General features: G+C 44.1%; 1 protein-coding gene across 13 annotated transcripts in view; it reads left to right on the top strand.

Annotated features, from left to right (window-relative positions):
• LOC106584308 (guanine nucleotide exchange factor DBS) overlaps positions 1 to 21,276 on the top strand; it is a 90,789-nt gene that overhangs the window by 20,568 nt on the left and 48,945 nt on the right. For 11 of the 13 annotated variants that reach the window (XR_006761582.1, XM_045706530.1, XM_045706536.1 and 8 more), the window contains exons 2-14: positions 3,936 to 4,019; positions 7,906 to 8,020; positions 11,581 to 11,671; positions 11,991 to 12,110; positions 12,689 to 12,805; positions 12,890 to 13,039; positions 13,669 to 13,793; positions 13,955 to 14,069; positions 14,391 to 14,510; positions 14,692 to 14,883; positions 15,325 to 15,516; positions 15,628 to 15,814; positions 16,640 to 16,746. Coding sequence is in view for 12 of the 13 variants with exons in the window: in XM_045706530.1 (XP_045562486.1) it covers positions 3,936 to 4,019; positions 7,906 to 8,020; positions 11,581 to 11,671; positions 11,991 to 12,110; positions 12,689 to 12,805; positions 12,890 to 13,039; positions 13,669 to 13,793; positions 13,955 to 14,069; positions 14,391 to 14,510; positions 14,692 to 14,883; positions 15,325 to 15,516; positions 15,628 to 15,814; positions 16,640 to 16,746 (1,715 nt within the window). In the remaining variant the exon portion in view is untranslated. Of the gene's footprint in view, positions 1 to 1,585; positions 1,926 to 3,935; positions 4,020 to 7,905; positions 8,021 to 11,580; positions 11,672 to 11,990; positions 12,111 to 12,688; positions 12,806 to 12,889; positions 13,040 to 13,668; positions 13,794 to 13,954; positions 14,070 to 14,390; positions 14,511 to 14,691; positions 14,884 to 15,324; positions 15,517 to 15,627; positions 15,815 to 16,639; positions 16,747 to 21,276 lie in introns of those variants that run through there. The other 2 variants (XM_014169410.2, XM_045706531.1) reach the window with 2 other exon arrangements.

Genomic DNA, 21,276 nt, shown 5'->3' with positions numbered 1-21,276 from the left:
GCTTCTGTTTAAAATGTCCATTTAGTTAAATGTGTTACCCTATACGCGCACACCTGTATGTATGTGTTGGCGCGCATGTGTGTGTCTGTGTGGGTGGGTGTCATGCTGCAGGGATCAGACTGGATGAGGAACGTCATGGGCTGGTTGGCTGAGTGTCTTTACAGTCACATGTTGATGGGAGGGGAGCTCGAAAAACGGTGCTGTGGTCCGCTGGTCCCTGATGCTGAGGGGATGATTTGTGTTAGATAGTCCACTGCTTTAAAATGCTCATTAGGGAGGCTAATCCAGCCTATCAACTGTCCTCTCCTGGACGACAGTTACCGGGATGAATTTCTCAGCCCAGTGCTCAATTTGTCAACTACGGGGTTCATATCCCATGAGGATAGTGTGGAGGGCAAGTATGTGTGGCGTTTAGGCTATATGTGGTGGATATTGTAGGCTAAGTTTTTCATACAGAAAATTTGAGTGTATATGTGACGTGTGTCTTTTGTTTGGAAAGAGAACAATGCAAAATGTATCAACATATTGATTTGCACTCCTTCCGAACAATTGGCTGTCTCCTTATTTTGTCCTCAATAATGGCTTCTTGTTATGTAACCCTGTAACAGTAGGCTTATTGTCTGTGTGTGAAATCCATGGTGGCTCACGCAGACAGGTCGACAGGGCAGACACAGCAGAGAGGGAGTCTAGCTAACTTCCCGTCTACCCGTTCAGACACAGCTGATCTCCCTGCTGTAGACTGCTGCTGACCCGCCAACTGATTAAACACAGAGCTAATTATCCCATAATACCAGATCTACTGGCTGCATTCTCTTTCTCCCGCTCTTATTTAGGCCACATGCAGGCGCACAGTTACCTGCTCTCCCTGGGGGGGGGGGGGTGTGTGTAAGAGTTTGTTTTGTTTGTTTACAAAATAAAGGGTAGAGTTTTAAGTCTAAACCCTGACATAGATTCAAAGTACATGGAGTGACATTTTTTTAAATTACTTATTTATGAAATTGTATAATACATTCAGGTCCACTAAAACATTTAATTGGATTTACAACAGAATGGTTTTCATGTTGTCCTTTGTGCGACGATTGTAACACATTTCATGTGGCAAACTTGACAGCACGTTTCAGTGAATCTCACTATTTTGGAATACAGTGTACAATAGGAAGGAAAGCTGCTTATTTAACATACAATGCCTCAGTAGCTGCCACTGGTGTTTTGGGACATACTTGCTCTAGGACCATAAACACCCTTGTCTTCCCATGCAGTTGCTCTTAGAGAAGAGGGATGGATGGAGGGAGGGGGGAGAAGAGAGGAGATACAGGAAAGGACAGAGACAGAGTCAGATCAGAAAGGGGTGCACAGTCAGCACATAACTTTAATAAGAGGGATGATGCTGAAGGGAGGAGAACACCAGAGCACAACACAAAACGCTCTGATTTGATTCTCTCTTTTTCTTTCTTTTTTTCTTTCTCAGAAGCATGGTTAACATTTGGGGCTGCCCCCCACTTAAAGAGGCAGTAAACAGTGTTTTCCTTCTCCCTCCTCCCTGCGTCCTGATAGGTTGCTTGTGTGGCTGCTGTGCGCTGAGAGAGCCTTGTGAGAGAATAGAGTGGAGCTGTGAGACACAGCTGGGGCTGGAAAAATTGCCCAAAGAAACAGATGCACTCCTTCCTTAGAAAGAAACTTTGCGAGCTGGGTATGTGTGTGTTCGGGTGTGTGTAAGTGGGGAGGGGGAGTGTGTGTGTCTGGGGTAACTTACTCAGGAAGTCCGAAGAGGAGAAAGGGGATGAAAATGGTTGAAAAAATTGTTTTGACAAACTTCCGCTGCTGGCTGTGTGATTTACCCCCGTCGCCTGGATTAGTGTGACTTTTCTCTCTCCTCACACCCAACTATAGTGGCACTACGATGAAGAGAACCAGACCTGTCATAGGTAAGGTATTTTCACTCCCCTCACTCGCTGGCTGGCTCCCTGTCGGGAGTTATAGGGTGTTTACATGCCAAACAGAGACACACGTTTGTTGTCACTCATGTTGCTAGCCTTGGTCCTAGACTTGATTTCCATTACAACAGTATAGAGAGAGGCTGAGATATTTTTCAGCATTTCTTCTAAGGAGCTCAAGGGACTCTTGCCTGTCTGTCCATAGTTAATGCTGAGGGACAAAATGCCTCAGTTGTTTTGCAGTTTTCTGTGGGGGAGATGCCAGTGTGCCTCAGGCTTTTTTCTTTTCTTGTGGGGGCCAACTGTGTGAAAATTAGATTGTTGCGTGATAAAAGTTATGTAGGCTACAAATATATAACATCTGTTGTAATTGCTTTGTGTCATTTATCCAGTCCTCTACTCAATATTTCACAACAGCTGCAATGTTGTTAATTAGTAAGCTACGCAATGATGCTTTTTTTGAGCTTTACTGCGCCTTTGTTTAAATAGATTTAGAGGGAAAGTAGGGTAAAGTGAAGTAGGCTACTTGATTTAAGGAATTCTAGGACCTTCTACATGATCATATAACTCACCATAGCTAATGATTAAAAGGAAACCTGCTTGCCCTCCATATAGTTTATTGAGGTAAACTAACGTTAAACATTTATTAAATAAATGATGTACTTTCCAGGTAGAGAAAATGGTGCATACAGTTCAACTCTCTAATGGGAATCATACAAGTTTGAGGTTGTTATATTGTTGTCCGTCACGTCCATATCTGACAAAATTGCATTGCACTTTGACCCTTATGCGGTCAACAATCTTGAATATCCCGTTAATGGCACGTCATAATAATAAATTCATTCAGTTTACCACACAGCTTGGATTAGGGGAAAATACAGTATGTACTGTAAGTCCTCATATCCAATAGATGTGTTCCTGTAGCTGAGAGTGAATGTATGTGTTTCTGCTCATTGGAGCAAATGGAGAAGGCTGTAGGCTCCCTTGCAAAAGGTGAGGTGAACACTGGGATGAGGTGGGTGGAGCGCAGAGGACAGCGCCCTTCTGTGTTGCCATGGCATTATTTCATGGTGTCTCCACATGTTGCTGGCACAACCTGCCACAGAATCAACACCGTGTGGACAACACACCAACCAAACTAACAATACAGCAGATATGACTGACTAGGGCCTGGAGTTTATCCTGACCACGTGATCTGACTATAGGGAAACATCTAGAGGACCAGAACTGGATAAAGTGCAGTCTGTGTTAATACACTCCTTTATACCATGGCCAGACAGATGGTGTTTTGTTCACAGTGAAAGCTAGCTGCAGTGCGCTTCAGGCCAGGGTGACCCCAAACCATTAAGGCAGACTGATGGAGCTTCATCAACCCTCCTTCCCCTCCAAGCATCCAGAATAGCTACTAAGTCTTACAGGAACAACACAATGAAAGAATGATCTGTGTGAAAGGGGGCAACAGTCGCTACTGCAGCTTGTAATGGAAATCTAACAAAGGCACACTAAGCTCATCTGCATTCACAGCTAAAGGTCTTGACTGCGAGGGGCAGCGTTACACATGGAGACCACTGTTGGAGAGAGAACAGACACTGTGGAAAGGTCCAGAGCCCAGCCTTGCCCTCATTTTCCACAGATCATACAGAGCTGACTAGTCAGACATGTAGATCACAGGAGGTTGGTGGCAGCTTCATTTGGGAGGGAGGGCTTGTGGTAGTGGCTGGAGTGGAATAGGTGGAATGGCATCAAATACATCAAACACATGGTTTCCAGAAGTTTGATGCCATTCCATTTACTCCGTTCCAGCCATTATTATGCACCGTCATCCCCTAAGCAGCCTCCACTGATGTAGATGGCTTGTCCACTGATGATGATTGGGCCAGGGTATGGCCTCGGGGCTTGATTAGTTGGGACATGTTGTACGCCAGTGTTTTAATAATACTGCTCTTTCTCCAATGATACTGTGATTGCTGACTGGAGGCGTTCTCCTGTTTCCCTCCCCAGATGAGATCATGCAGCAAGAGATCAGGCCCTTGCTGGCTGTCGACATCATAGAGCAGCTGCACCGGCAGTTTGCCCTGCTCTCAGGTATGTATCTAGGGGCTCTGTCTCCTCTCCTTACTCCTGCTTCCCTCACACACAGACAGGCAGATAATGTAGTTCCTCTCCCTTTATGAAGGAGGAAAGATGGATGTCCGAAGGATGGAAATGACTATTATTATGCTCACTTAGAGAAGGTGTGATCGCTTCTATAGTACTACACATTGCAATGTTTCATGATTCATTTGGATCGCAGACAGAAAAAGGAAATGTATCATATCCTTTCGAGTCACATTATCAGTCAAAAGGCCATTTCCGGTGTTGACCTTAAATCATGATTGAGTTGTGAGCAGACTTGAACCTTTTTAATACTGTTGATCGATAGGAGTGCCTCTTAATGACTTCCTGTCCCAGAGTGGACAGAGGTCACAGGAGGTTGGTGGCACCCTAATTGGGGAGAACGGGCTTGTGGTAATGACTGGAATGGAATCGGTGGAATGGTATCAAATACATCAAACACATGGTTTCCAGGTGTTTGATCTCATTCCATTTGCTCTGTTCTAGCCATTGTTATGAGCCGTTCTCACCTCAGCGGCCTCCTGTCTGGTCTGCTCCATGACAATAACAGCATTATCACATTACACCGTGAACCATTTCCTCTGACTGTATTCACAAGCTTTGTTCAGTGCCTGAAATGGCCACTTTTGGGATCCGGAAGTAGTGAATGTGTACATACATACAGTTGAAGTCGGAAGTTTACATACACTTAGGTTGGAGTCATTAAAACTCGTTCTTCAACCACTCCACAAATTTCTTGTAAACAAACTATAGTTTTGGCAAGTCGGTCAGGACGTATACTTTGTGCATGACACAAGTAATTTTTCCAACAATTGTTTACAGATAGATTATTTCACTTATAATTCCCTGTATCACAATTCCAGTGGATCAGAAGTTTACATACACTAAGTTGACTGTGCCTTTATACAGCTTGGAAAAATCCAGAAAATTATGTCATGGCTTTAGAAGCTTCTGATAGGCTAATTGACATAATTTGAGTAATAATTTGTACCTGCATGTATTTCAAGGCCTACCTTCAAACTCAGTGCCTCTTTGTTTGATATCATTGGAAAATCTAAATAAATCAGCCAAGACCTCAGAAAAAAAATTGTAGACCTCCACAAGTCTGGTTCATCCTTGGGAGCAATTTCCAAATGCCTGAAGGTACCATGTTCCTCTGTACAAACAATAGTATGCAAGTATAAACACCATGGGACCACGAAGCTGTCATACCGCTCAGGAAGGAGACGTGTTCTGTCTCCTAGAGATGAACGTACTTTGGTGCGTAAAGTGCAAATCAATCCCTGAACAACAGCAAAGGACCTTGTGAAGATGCTGGAGGAAACAGGTACAAAAGTATCTATATCCACAGTAAAACGAGTCCTATATCGACATAACCTGAAAGGCCGCTCAGCAAGAAAGAAGCCACTGCTCCAAAACCGCCAAAAAAAGCCAGACTATGGTTTACAACTGCACACGGGGACAAAGATCGTACTTTTTGGAGAAATGTCCTCTGGTCTGATGAAACAAAAATAGAACTGTTTGGCCATAATGACCATCGTTATGTTTGGAGGAAAAACGGGGAGGCTTGCAAGCCGAATAACACCATCCCAACCGTGAAGCATGGGGTTGGCAGCATCATGTTGTGGGGGTGCTTTGCTGCCGGAGAGACTGGTGCACGTCACAAAATAGATGGCATCATGCAGTAGGAAAAGTATGTGGATATATTGAAGCAACATCTCAAGACATCAGTGAGGAAGTTAAATCTTGGTCGCAAATGTGTCTTCCAAATGGACAATGACCCCAAGCATACTTCCAAAGTTGTGGCAAAATGGCTTAAGGACAACAATGTCAAGGTATTGGAGTGGCCATCACAAAGTTTGACCCAAGTTAAACAATTTAAAGGCAATGCTACCAAATACTAATTGAGTGTATGTAAACTTCTGACCCACTGGGAATGTGATGAAAGAAATAAAAGCTGAAATGAATCATTCTCTCTGCTATTATTTTTGACATTTCACATTTCTTAAAATAAAGTGGTGATCCTAACTTACCTAAGACAGGACATTTTTACTAGGATTAAATGTCAGGAATTGTGAAAAACTGAGTTTAAATGTATTTGGCTAAGGTGTATGTAAACTTCCGACTTCAACTGTACATACAGTACTGTATAGTCTTATTAACATGTATGTGAGAACATTGAGTCCCCTATATCATATCTGTATGCTCACAGATCAACCCTGAGGACTCTCTCAAACATTTTCCATCTCTGCGTTATTTCCCTCATAACCTTCTTGGAGCACAAATAAATGAGTCTTATTCTTCTGGCATATCCATATTTTAGTTACTGGAGACATAGAAGTGGCAGAGGTGTAGGGCCTAAGCTGGGACAATAACAGAGAGAGTTGTGGGTAGTTATTGGGCGGGACGTCCACACCAAAGCCTCTGCCTCGACAGGGATTGTTTCCATTCCGTCCCACCCATGTCAAACCACCAGGGGTCGGTCTGCTGCACTTCAGCCAAGCTTATGCCTCAGTCTAAAAACCCTGGCTCAGAAAAGCTAGCTTTCAGACTTATGTAATTTTACTGTGGAAAAAACACAAGAATGTTTTATGACCTACACCGCAAGCTGTTTTTTTAATTCTCAATGGGTCTCTCAATGGGTTTTCCTCCAAAATTACTTTCAGGCAGTACTTATACCTGAAGAGGTGGTGCTGAGTGGAGTTTTCCAGACAGCGCTGTATTTTCTAACTCTGATTATTATCTGATGTAGTGTTGTTGTCAGTGAGAGAAGTAGACTACAAGCTCTGACATGTGTATGGATCTCCTGTGGCGGCAGGTATGGATTCTTCTGCCATCAGCAGGTAATTGGATGTGTCTGGCTGGGAGGACTGATAGGTGAGATGTCACCCTGTGGGATGGATGGCAGGCGAGATGGCACAGGAAATGAACAAAATGCTGCTTTTAGCACAAAGACAGTGACAGCGTTGGAGTTTGGGAGGAGGGTGTTATGCTTGTCTGTGTGATTGGTACATTTTTGGAACCGACTGAGAGAAGGGAGAGGAGGAGAAGTTAGTCAATGTGTGTTGAAAGTAAAGAGCTACCGTTACCTCACCACTAATATCAAAGGCAATGTTTCTTCACGTGCTCCTCAGGAATGAGAGTAATGTGTCCAAATAAAGCGAGTGCCCAGACACAAGCCTTAAGTAGAAAATCAGACTGCCTCGGGCAAATAAAGGCCGTGCACAAAGATACCATTTACAGCAGTTCCCCTCTGTCATCCTAAACGGAACTGTTTTGACGTTGAGAAGAATTCTACCTAGATAATAAGGCCAAACCCTAGTCCCCGATCTCCACTCATGATGGCAAGCACTGGGGGCATGATGTTGAGTGATGTGGAACACTTTAGATAAATGGTGGCCTTGCTGCTCCACTATGCTTTCTCATAGTGATACACTTTGACTGATCAATCTCTCATTGTAGAGATATAGGATCATGTATTATAATATGGCTGCTTCATTTGTTTCAGGATTTAATAAGAAACTTTTCTTTCAGTTAGATCAACATATTCACTTATCAAACTTGTTAAGTTTCATGTTTCAAATAATTAAATAATGACTTAATTGTCAAAGAATTATCAAATTTTATCAAACATTGGCAAACAATGCTGACATTATTTAACCCAATGCTACCATCTTGTGGTTAATTAGTGTAAATATAACTTTTCTATTGACAGCATCAATAATATCTGTAACAGCCGAATGTAGGATTGCATCCAATTCATGTTTATTTGCCTGTCAATGTCTGGTGTAAACGAATGAATGTAACAAAATGGACACATTTATAACAACCAATTGTTTTACCCCTCTGTGTGCAGGAGGAAGAGGGAAAGATGGTGCCCCAATCATCACCTTCCCTGAGTACTCAGGCTTCAGCGACCTCGTACCGGAGGACTTCCAGAATGTTGTAACATATCTGACCAGCATCCCCAGGTATAGTAGGAGCAATGCATTTAAAGCTTTCTTTCCAACCATGCATATTCACCCATGGCTATCAGATCAATACAGGACTTTTGGTGCACTTTATTTTCCCACAGTGGAGAACACAGTGGAGAACAGAGGCTTAGTGCTTAATTTGTAAATTGGGAGGTGCCAGAACAAAAAGTGAGCCCGAGAGCGGGGTGATCTGGGGCCTCTGAGGGACCAGAATGCATGAAAAAATATAAGAATAAAGTATTGCATGCATTATCATAGCTTTTGCATACTGGCATAGAGCAGTTGCATAGACGGGCTTGTTTAAGTTGCACACGTTGGGCAAATATTTTGTAGCCTAGGTTCAGGGAAAAAAATGTACCTTTTTATAAACGTATTTCATGCAATTCTTCATCATTTTAGATGACACAAATGATCGAAATGACAGGCTACTTTAACACTGACAAACTGAGAATCTGAGCTCAATTAAAACGACCTTGTCTCGAATCCATCAATAGCCTAGGTGTTTGGAGACACACATATTGTACAATTAGAGGAGGAAATTATAGTCTAAAAAAGCTTTACAGTTTCACTGACTCACCCAATGATGCAGAGCTCACTCACCAGCCATGGCCGATGCGCTCCTGCCAAAAGCCTATCTCTCTTGTTTGACTTTGTAAAACAATGCTGTTTGCTCAACAGGGCTATTTGGAAGTTGATCACTTGGTAGCTTACAGACAGATTAGACGTCTCTTTACAGCAGGATCCATTTGCTTTACAACCTGTGTTTTACCCGTGATTGTAGGCCTATTATAAATATTTGCGAAAGGCCTGTTTTGGTTGCATGCTGTTTACTGACTGATTTCCTGCGCCTTCCCGACTGTAGGCTATGCCCTATGATTGGGCTACACACAATCCACAGCTAGGCCTTTTTTTTATTTTTTTTTTTTACATAAACTGTTGATCCTCTGTTGCTAAATTTAGAGGCCTACTCCTGGTGTAGCATTCTGATTTGTTTTATGATCAGACAGGAGTAATTCTATAACTTTGGCAAATGTAGCCTATTTCAATTAATCAGGGGGGCTGCAGCACCTCCAGTACACTTCGGCGGCTATGATTCAATAAGGAAATAAACGAGGAAGTGCAACGCTGAAGAAATGAGTTGCAGGATCATGTCTATCAGACTAGAGAGAGATCATAGAAAGTGAATCTCATTCTAGATCTGTGAGAGATACCGGCTCGCTTCTGGTCTATATAGGCGTTGGTCTACATAGGCTACAATGTTGCGCAAACCATAAACCCGGGCTCGCACAACACAAATCCATTTTTAGAATATCAGGCATGTTTTCACATTACAATTTTTAATGGGCAGGATAATTACAGAGGAGTCAACCTGAACGAACTCTGATTGCTCTGATTGCTTTTACTACATTGCAAATAGATAAAAAAAAGTATGCCAAGAGAGGTACCGGATCCTGGCAAATGGGTTCTGGAACAAACAGTCCAAAGCTGAGAGGTGCCAGACTGAATGCTACTATATATTTGGTAATAGCAGGTTAAAGACTGATGCTTATAGCAGCACAGTGATGCAATGCTTTTAAAGAGTGTGGCTTGAAGAAAGACATTGGTTTATATAGACGTAACCCACTGGGTACACCACATCATTTCAACGTGGATGATTGGCTAAACTTTGGTTGAGACGTTGATCAGCGAGATTAAAACCTGTCACCCACTCAAAAAGACAGCCCAAAGTTAGTTGAATTTCCAATTTGTGATCATTGTGCTTTCTACCATTTGGAATGGAAAAACAACGTCAGATTTTTGGTTTAGTTGTCACCCAAATGTCTATCGATGTGCTTTCAACCATTTAAAAGAAAATCTAATGTGAATACAATATCAGATATTTTGTTTATTTATACAACAGATGAATACTGAGCTTCATCTAAAAGCAGAACCAAATGACCTGGATTGCAGTTGAAATTACATTAAAAGTACAAGTGGTGAATGCCATTTGACATTCTGTGCAGATTATTACAGCAATTGTGAAGATCTCCACAGACCTGCAACGACCTATGCATGCTGTCTTGAACATGCATGCTCTATATGATTACATAAGAACACATTTTATAGTTAGAGAAACCTCAATGTGGCCATGGATTTATTACTTATTTTAAGGTTGAATGTTGCATTAGTTTGTAAGATAATATTGAATTAGTGGCACAGATGGAACTATCCAAGCAGAAGATGCATCTCCTTCAAATGTTAATATTTGGTTGCATTGACAACCAAACATAATTCAATGTCACAAAATATAATTACATTTGAAATCAAACGGTGCTTGAAACCCTTGGCCTATTGTATTTTCTTTTTTTTGTTGAATTATGGGTTGAATTGAGGCAATTGCTGTTGTTGATGACTGCAAATGCTACAGTATATAGTCCTGAATAGCATCAATGATGATATATGAGTGAAAGTATGGTCACTTTTTATTTGCTCTGTTAAACCTACTCTTTGGAATGACTTCAATAGCAACAGTGAATCTATTTAGTTTTTAAGTGGAGATCTCTCAACAATCACTCTCATGATCTAATATTGGCAATAGTCAGTGACAAATATCATAGCTAAGCATGGCTGGCCTTGGTTAAAACCCTGGATGGGAGACCAATGGATCAATTCTCCAGTAGGAGGGGATGCCCAGCCTGTCATTTTTTTTCTTCTGATAGTGGATATAATGTTGAAGATCTGAGGTCTTAAAGGTACAAATTCAACATATTTTATACAAGGTTTGTCTATGTTTAAATTTGATTATGACATAATCCTGTGGTTGACATTTCACCCTCAAAACAACAGTTGATTACTTTTTTCAAATGTAATTATTTCCCACGGAGGTTCCATGTCACAATACATTGACAAATTACGTTAAAACAATGTTGATTCAACTAGTTTGTGCCCAGTGGGAAATGCCATTACCTCCCCTCTGTATGGGATGTGGTTCCGGCAAACTCTCGTCCAACCGCAAATCCAAAGGTACTTCCCAAGACACATTTCTTGAGGTGTAGCATTTTCAATTCGGTTTCAATTTTACCACATCCTGAGAAATGTGTCTTGTGAAAAACTCTCCTCCAATGACATTTGTGGCACAATCTGGGATGTCATTCTTTCTCTCATGGTACATCGTGAGCACCATTAATCTTGTCTCATGTCAGCTGCTCGCAACCAGGAAAATAAACAAAAGTTGCTCAGTTGAGTAGGAATTATATTAGACCAGATATCACATTAAGATGTTAGACATGAGCAACTTTATTCACCTTTTTTGTCAGAGTAACACATTCAGCATGTTAATGGCCCTCACTTAAAAACCTCTTCCCTGTAAAAGACCCCGAACATTACACAAGTTTACACAGCTCCTCTAACACTGTTAACTATACTGGCCTGATTCTAAAAGTGCTGAAGTGATTTTATGTAAACTCTGTTTAAACTGAACAGAGACAGAGCACAGCAGTGTACTCTAGTGCCCTCTTGGATATGCTTGGATAGCTTCACCTACCGCATGTGTTTATTTCCATGTTTCCTTTGTCTAGTTTGGACGCGGCCAGTATCGGTTTCGTTATAATCATCGACCGCAGGCGTGACAAATGGAGCTCAGTGAAGGCCTCGCTGACGCGGATAGCGGTATGAAGATGTCCGTCTTTCACTTCAGACAGGGCTTTTATCTCTTGCCTGGTTATCCAGTCTGTTTGTGCTTTAACTCCTCACTGTGTTTGACTTCAATAGAGGAATTGGCCACAGTACAGACAGAATGGGACCAAACAATTTTATTTCAGCATCATGTAACATTGTAAAATATAATTGCAACCAATGCTCCTATATCAGGAAGTCTTGTATGAAGAACATTTTTTTGGGTATAATCTACTGCAAATTCTGAGCAAAGCTCCCTCCACACAAGGCTATGAGATGGTATGAAGCTGTGTTTTGTACCTGTGTCCACTAGGGGGCATTTCCAGGGAACCTCCAGCTGGTGTTGGTGCTAAGGCCCTCCCGCTTCTTCCAGAGGGCCATCGCTGACATTGGCATTAAGCTGCACCGGGATGACTTTAAAATGAAGGTACCGGTAAGAATGCTTCGCTACCACTCACCCTGTTCAACTCGTAGATCATCTTAGAAACCTTTCCTCGGTGTCTGGGTGTGAGATAGTGATTGACCTAATGTCATGTGGAGTGTTGCATGGGAGTGTGATGTTCACCTGTAAACTAACTGCTAGAACAATGACTATGTACTCACTGCATGTTTTCCTTGTTTATGGAAAGCTGTAGAATATGACGACATGCACCTGTATTTCCCTTACTTCATTCATTTTTTGGTGAAGGCCAATTCTCCTGCATTATGCTCTGACACCTACAGTATACTGTAACTGTACACATTTTTGAAGATAAAAGTTGCAACTCCTCCTCAGACTCCTCACCACCTCGCGCGTGTGTGTCATCCTTACTCAAGTGTTGTAGAATTCAAGACATCTGGTGAGGAAGTAGAAATGGAGTAAACCAAAAAACACAGAAGCCTGTCTTAACATTATGCCATGACAATTATTGTCTAACCCTAAAATTAGATGAGAAAACCCAGACTGATAATGAAGAAGATGCCCTAACATCTATAACACACAGCAATGTATGTGAATTTGTTTCCCTACAGATTGTGATGCTCAACTCCCTATCTGACTTATATGGCTACGTGGATAAGGGCCAGCTAACATGTGAGCTTGGTGGGAACCTGGACTACTGTCACAGCCAGTGGATCCACCGCCGGACAGTGAGTTACCATGACATTGGCCTTACACCAGTTACTTTCTGGACTCACTGGAAACAATACAAGTGTGTGTGTTTTTGCTGTCAGGCCATTGAGAACTTTGCTGTGACGGTGAAGACCACGGCTCAAATGCTGCAGAAGTTCGGTACAGACCTGGCCGAGACGGAGCTGCCCAACGATGTGCAGTGCACCAAAGACCTGCTCACTACTCACACTGAGAAGCACGACAAACTCAAGGTGGGGCTCTGCTTCAGCATCAACATAATACTACTGAACCTGGCTTCCTACAATGGTTCACTTGTACTCATGGCTAACATCCTCAACACCTGAAGATTGTGTTGATATTTGTTAGTATACTATTAGTTACATTCACATACAGTAGTGTGATCAAATACACAGGGGAATGGGTTCTATCATAGCCTGTGGCATTGTAGTTTAACCACAACCATAAGCATCAATGGCCTAGATAATAACCAGAGTATTCTATTCCCAAACCAGCAATACCATTATAAATCGGGTGGTTCAAGCCTTGAATGCTGATTGGCTGAAAGCCGTGGTATATCAGACCGTATAGCATCTATTTTTACTGTTCTGGTTATGTTGGTAACCAGTTTATAATAGCAATAAGGCCAGAGGAGGTGTGGTTTATGGCCGATATACCACAGCTAAGGGCTGTTCTTAAGCAGGACGCAACGCGGAGTGCCGAGATACAGCCCTTAGCCGTGGTATATAGGGCATATACCATAAACGGCCTGAGGTGCCTTATTGCTATTATAAACTGGTTACCAACCTTTCAGCCAATCAGTATTCAGGGCTTGAACCACCTGGTTTATAATGGTATTTAATGAATTCTTTCATTTTGACAGGATGAACTGAAATTAGCGATGAAACAGGGAACCACTCTACTGGGCTGTATCAAAGAGCAGGCTGCCAAGTCTGAGAACCACCAGCTAAACCCAGACGAGATGGAGAACCACACCACTGTGGAAAGGTTGGTTACTGGGACCTACTGGAGATGGAAGCTCCTAATTAAATCATTTGTATGTGTTCGGTTCACAAATGATTTAACTTATTGAATTTCTCACTAAGAGTATATTCCAGAGGTGGATAAAGATGCTGCATATCATGTCATACGTCCATGTTGTATTTCAGGTTGTTGGCCCAGCTAGATGAGACAGAAAATGCTTTTGAACAGTTCTGGTCTAAACATCACCTCAAACTGGAGCAGTGCCTGCAGTTACGCCATTTTGAGCATGACTTCCGAGAGGTACGTATGTTTCTGTGACAGAGTCGCTGACTGCTGTAGTCAACAGGTTTAGCTTAATCACGTTAACAAAGAAAACTGGACAGAACACAGCCTGGCTATTTGTGTTCCCCCAGAGACAGCAATTAGAAGTAGCTATTACAATGTAACACTTTGTCCAAAAATAGTTGCTTACCCTTCACTTTTCTCAGTTTCAATTACACATGCTTTTTTATGTTTGCAACTTCACACTTACAGTATATAATGCTTCCTCTCAAGAATATGTGTTTGGAAATACTGTACATATGTCCTTAACCTCCTGCTCTCTCTGTGTCCCCTCCCCAGGTGAAAGTGTCATTGGACAGTCTGATGGCGACTCTGACGGCCCTGTCAGACATTGGGGACTGTGTCACCCTGGTAGAGATGTTACTGAAGGACCTCAAGACCTTAGAGGAGAAGGCTCAGGTCAGCACAGTCACATAACAAACATTATATGAGATGTAACATCTAACCTTACAATACAAAGCACAATGTATCCACTATGTCTTACTTAGCACGTGATCATCAGCCTTGCATTGTATTGAATGTGAGCCTAACACGAATGTGGTCATGTGAGATGAATGGCTCTCTGTCTGATGCATGTCAGGAGTCGTTAGAGAAGGCCCAGCTCCATGCCCTACACGGGGACCAGCTGATTCAGAGCAACCACTATTCTGTGGACTCCATACGGCCCAAGTGTGTGGAGCTCCGACGCATCTGTGATGACTTCACCAACGAGGCCCAGAAGAAGTACGACGTCCTCTCCAAATCACGCCAAATACACAAAGGCATAGACAAGGTGGGGTGGATAACATAAGAGGCTCCTCATCTCTATATTGCTGTCAGTAAAGGCAATGTCCTCAGGGAGAGATTGTTTGCATGATTATACATGTCATTTACACATTATCTCATGAATTCAAATAACTTTCACAAAGTTTCCCTCTTCCGTCTAGGTCAGTGGTACTTCAACTTTTTCAGCAAAGCAATAAATCCATTTACTCAATAAAATTGTATTTTTCATATTATCTGCCTCAAAAACACTTGTTCAGTATATTGTCCCATACAGTAATCAGTACCTTCGTTTTTGGTTCCTAAACAACTATACATGCCATGTATAACATTAGTAGTTGACAATATACATTAGTGCCATGCAAATGAGCCTAGATATACTACTGATATGGAGCCTAGACAATACCTACTGTAGTTGTTTATTCATCCACGTGTCCTCGGGTGTTTACAGGTGAACCAGTGGTGTGAGTCGGGGGTGTACCTGCTGGCCTCTCAGGCTGTGGACAAGTGCCAGTCCCAGGAAGGGGCTGAGGCAGCCCTGCAGGACATTGAGAAGTTCCTGGAGACGGCCAAGGAGAACCAACTGAGTGACCTCAAGAACATCCACAACCAGTATGAGCTAGTCCTCAATGTTGAAGTCAAGGTATGTACAGTGCTCCCTTAATTCACTCATGGAATCCTAATTCCTGGAGTTGTCAGCCTACAGAAGTACAATGGTCCTATTTGTTGATCCCTGATCTGTGCTTTCCATCAGGCTAATGTACAAAAGGCTCTAAAGAGGCTGGACGATGTACAGGAGATGTTTGAGAAGAGACAGGTTAGTCTGAAGAAACTGTCAGCCAAACAGACCCGGCCCATCCAGCCTGTGGCCCCCCGGCCTGAGTCCTCTCCCAAACGGCCTGTGCCCCACAAAACACCCAGGACCACCTGCCCTGCCCCTGGTAAGTCTCCCCCATAGAGATAGTTAAATGACTCAACTTAGATATAACCCCTTTTAGCATTGGCATTGCCATTGAGAGCATCCACCATTTTAAAGTAGTCAACTGGGTGGGTATTCCTATGGGTTGGCAGCAATCAGCCAATGATCAGAGCATTGTCTTCTTCAAATTGGGTGCTATGGTTTGTAAATGAATTTAAGCTATATCACTGCCATATAGCGGCCACAGTAAATTAATGACACAAGATTTGTGGCGGTAAATCACCAATATTAGCTTAACACTTTTTTCAAACACAGAATAAGAAGAAAACCGACTACTTTAAAATGGAGATAGCCTCAATGGCGCTGCCCATGCTGTCACAGATGCCATAATGGCACAGATACAAAGTTGAAACCTCTTTCCATCGTTATGATCTCCCCCCACATGACCTAACCACAAACTTTACCTACACGTAATGAAAGATCATTGTAGAGCCTATTCATTGCTATTGAAACTGAAACATAGTCTGTACTTTACTTTCCAGGAAGTAAAGTAATTTTCGAGTTTAGTAATTTTCGAGTTTAAGACAAAGTATGTATTTAAAACCTTACATCCTGAGGCTTTTAAAGGAGGTCTATTGTATTCACTGTGGTACTCTTCCTACTACAGGAGGAGGACATAGCTTTGGGCCAGGGCCTCCTGCTGTTGTTCCACACAGAGAGAATGGCAAAACGCCTGATGTTTCAAACAGGATCCCTAGATATCTCTATGCCTTCATGTCAAACATTCCGCTTAATTAAAAACAAAACTTTCTTCCTTTTCCCATCCTTGTTCTGTAACAATTTCTAGCACTCAGTCGAAGGATCTCAGAGAGCTCTAGTGCCACAAAGCAGCCCACGGAAGCTGAGCTGGCAAAAAGGAAAAATGTAAGCCGCAAAGTCAAAGGGAGCCTCAAGGTAAGACCTGTGGACATCCTCTAGACAATTGAACCTGAAATGGTTTAACCTCATTGACAATAACAACAACCATCTGTTTTTTTTGTTGGCTAGCCACTGGTCCATTTGTATGACAGTGTTCCGCCAATCCTTCTTGTATAATTCATCAGAACATAACTCTTGGTCAATGGGAGTCTGGGAGAAGAAGTCATGGGGGTGTCCTGTTTCAGACATCTTCTGTTTCCTGCCTTTCCCAAGGGAACCCTGCGGGGATGAGAAACCCTAGTTTCAAATCAATTGCGCATCTTTTGCCCTGACCACATCACGTCTGTCTGATAAATAGGAATAATGTGCCATACTAAATCAAATCACATTTTATTGGTCACATACACATGGTTAGCAGATGTTATTACGAGTGTAGCGAAATGCTTATGCTTCTAAATCCGACAGTGCAGCAGTATCTAACAGGTAATATCTAACAATTCCACAACAAAACCTAATATCTAACAAATTACACAACAAAACCTAATACACACAATCTAGTAAAGGAATGGGATGAGAAAATATATGAATAAAATATATGGATGAGCAGTGACAGATCGGCTAAGATGCAGTATATAGTAAAGAATAGAAAGTGAAGGATACAGTTGTCACGTCCTGACCAGTAAAGGGGGTCATTTGTCATTGTAGTATGGTCAGGGCGTGGCAGGGGGTGTTGGGCGTGGCAGGGGGTCCCAGCTCCACGCAGGAGGCCTCCAGCGACGCTTCTCAGCCCGGAGCCTCCAGCGACGCTTCTCAGCCCGGAGCCTCCAGCGACGCTCCTCAGCCCGGAGCCTCCAGCGACGCTCCTCAGCCCGGAGCCTCCAGCGACGCCTCTCAGCCCGGAGCCTCCAGCGACGCCTCTCAGCCCGGAGCCTCCAGCGACGCCTCTCAGCCCGGGGCCTCCAGCGACGCCTCTCAGCCCGGGGCCTCCAGCGACACCTCTCAGCCCGGGGCCTCCAGCGACGCCTCTCAGTCCGGGGCCTCCAGCGACGCCTCCCAGTCCGGGGCCTCCAGCGACGCCTCCCAGTCCGGAGCCTCTAGCGACGCCTCCCAGTCCGGAGCCTCTAGCGACGCCTCCCAGTCCGGAGCCTCTAGCGACGCCTCCCAGTCCGGAGCCTCCAGCGGTGGTCTGCAACCCGGAGCCTTCAGCGGTGGTCTGCAGCCCAGAGCCTTCAGAACGGGAGCTACGCCCAGAGCCACCTCCGTAGTGGTAGGATTAGCGAACGGGGGTTATAGCACAGGAACATTGCGTGGCAGGGGGTGTTGTTTTGGGGTTGGTTTGTTTCATGGGGATTTGTTCTAGTTTTCATTTTCTTTTCTATGTTCATTTTCTGTGTGGCCGAGTATGGTTTCCAATCAGAGGCAGGTGTCTTTCGTTGTATCTGATTGGAAGCCATACTTAGGCAGCCTGTTTTTTCCTGTGCGTTGTAGGTGGTTGGTTTATCGTATAGTCTATGTGCACCTTACGGAACTGTTTTGTCGTATTGTTTATTTTGGTTAAGTGTTCACGTTAATAAATGAAGATGAGCACTTTACACGCTGCGCCTTGGTCCAATCCTTTCGACAGTTGTGACAGAACCACCCACCAAAGACGGACCAAGCAGCGTGGAAGGGAGCAACAGCAGAGGTATCTGGAGTCCTGGACCTGGGAGGAAATCCTGGATGGTAAAGGACCATGGAGGCAATCTGGAGAGTATTGCCGCCCGCCGGAGGAGATAGAGGCAGCGAAGGCGGAACGGTGTTACTGGGAGGAACGGCTGGAACGTCAGGAGGAGGCTGAGAAGCAGCCCCAAAAACTTTTTTGCGGGGGGCATACGGGCATACAGGAGAGAGCCGTGGAGCAAACCGGTGCCAGTCACGGAGTCAAGCACGGAGCTTGACGCGAGATTCCGGAAGGAGGAACTGGCGGAGAGGGCACGACTGAGCAGACGTGCAGAGGGGCGAGCGATGCATTACGGGGTGATGCGCACTATCTCGCCCATCCACACGCACAGTCCGGTGCGGTCGGTACGGGCTCCGCAGCGTTGCCGTGCTAGAGTTGGCACTCAGCCAGGAAGGAGTGTGCCTGCTCAGCGCATCTGGCCGCCAGTGCGTCTCCTCGGTCCAGTTTATCCTGCGCCTGCTCTACGCACGGCAGCCCGCATTCCCCAGCACAGACCAACAGTATACAGTATATACATATGAGATGAGTAATGCGAGATATGTAAACATTCTTAAAGTGGCATTATTAAAGTGACTAGTGTTCCATTTATTAAAGTGGCCATGATATCAAGTCTGTAGGTTGGCAGCCGGCTCTCTGTGCTAGTGGTTGCTGTTTAACAATCTGATGGCCTTGAGATAGAAGTTGTTTTTCAATCTCTCTGTTCCAGCTTCGATGCACCTGTACTGACCTCACCTTCTGGATGGAAGCGGGGTGAACAGGCAGTGGCTCGGGTGGTTATTGTCCTCGATGCTTCTTTCACATGCTTTGCTTGCTGTTTGGGGTTTTAGGCTGGGTTTCTGTACAGCACTTTGAGAATATCAGCTGATGTACGAAGGGCTATATAAAAATAAATTTGATTTGAATTTGATTTGATGATCTTTTTTGCCTTCCTGTGACATTGAGTGTTGTAGGTGTCCTGGAGGGCAGGTAGTTTGACCCCGGTAATGCGTTATGCAGACCGCACCACCCTCTGGAGAGCCTTGCAGTTGTTGGCGGCGTAGTTGCCGTACCAGGCGGTGACACAGCCCGATAGAATGCTCTCAATTGTGCACCTGTAAAAGTTAGGGAGGGTTTTCGGTGACAAGCCACATTTTTTCAGCCTCCTGAGGTTGAAGAGGCGCTGTTGCTTCTTCTTCACCAGACTGTCTGTGTACGGGGACCATTTCAGTTTGTCAATGATATGTACACCGAGGTGCTTAAAGCTTTCCACCTTCTCCACTGCTGTCCCGTCGATGTGGATGGGCGGTGCTCCCTTTGCTGTTTCCTGAAGTCCACAATCATCTCTTTTGTTTTGCTGACATTCAGTGAGAGGTTATTTCCCTGACACCACACTCCACTGCCCTCACCTCCTTCCTGTAGGCTGTCTCGTCATTGTTGGTAATCAAGCCAACCACTGTTGTGTCTTCTATAAACTTGATGATTGTGTTGGAGGCGTGCGTGGCCACGCAGTCGTGGGTGAACACAGAGTACAGGAGAGGGCTGAGAATGCACCCTTGTGGGGCCCCAGTGTTGAAGATCAGCAGAGTGGAGATGTTGTTTCCTATCTTCACAACCTGGGGGTGGTCCGTCAGGAAGTTCAGGACCCAGTTGCACAGGGCGGGGTCGAGACCCAGGGTCTCAAGCTTAATGATGAGTTTGGAGGGTACTATGGTGTTGAATGCTGAGCTGTAGTCAATTAACAGCATTCTTACATAGGTATTCCTCTTGTCCAGATGTGATAGGGCAGTGTGCAGTGTGATGGCGATTGCATCGTCTGTGGACCTATTGGGGCGGTAAGCAAATTGAAGTGGGTCGAGGGTAACAGGTAAGGTGGAGGTGAAATGATCCTTGACTAGTCTCTCAAAGCACTTCATGATGACCGAAGTGAGTGCTACGTGGTGATAGTGGACGTGGCTAGGGATGCCGTCTGGGCCGGCAGCCTTGAGAGGGTTAACACGTTCAAAAGTTTTACTCACGTCGGCCATGGAGAAGGAGAGCCCACAGAGATCCCACAGTGGGCCATGTCGGTGGCACTGTATTGTCCTCAAAGCGCGTAAAGAAGTTGGTTAATTTGTCAGGGAGCAAGACGTCAATGTATTATTTTTGTAATCCGTGATTGTCTGTAGACCCTGCCACAAACGTCTCATGTTTGAGCCGTTGAATTGCAACTTCACTTTGTCTCCATACTGACACGTTGCTTTTTTATTGCCTTACGGAGGGAATAACTACACTGTTTGTATTCGGTCATGTTTTCAGTCGCCTTGCCATGATTAAATGCAGTTGTATGTGCTTTCAGTTTTGCGCGAATGCTGGTTAAGGAAGGTTTTAATAGTCACAGTGGGTACAACATCTCCTATACACTTCCTTATAAACTCGCTCACCGAGTCAGCCTATACGTCAATGTTATTGTCTGAGGCTACCCGGAACATATCCCAGTCCACGTGATCGAAGCAAGCTTGAAGCGTGGAATCCGATTGGTCAGACCATCGTTGGATAGACCTAAGCATGGGCGCTTCCTGTTTTAGTTTTTGCCTATAGGAGGGGAGCAACAAGATGGAGTCATGGTCAGATTTGCCAAAAGGAGGGCGGGGGAGGGACTTGTATGCATCGCGGAAGTTAGAGTAGCAGTGGTCGAGTGTTACTCGCTCGTGTATTGCAATCGATATGCAGATAGAATTTAGGTAGCCTTGTTCTCAGATTAGCTTTGTTAAAATCCCCAGCTAGAATAAATGCAGCAGCCTCAGGATATATGGTTTCCAGTTTGCATGAAGTTCTAGTCATGCATGATAAGCCTCTCATCTTATCTAAATGTTAGCACTATGACCATG

This window comes from Salmo salar, chromosome ssa23 (assembly GCF_905237065.1).
Source record: "Salmo salar chromosome ssa23, Ssal_v3.1, whole genome shotgun sequence".
In the NCBI taxonomy this organism is placed as follows: domain Eukaryota; kingdom Metazoa; phylum Chordata; class Actinopteri; order Salmoniformes; family Salmonidae; genus Salmo; species Salmo salar.
The sequence above is the reverse complement of the archived record's forward strand: the minus strand, read 5'-3'. Positions and strand labels throughout refer to the sequence as shown.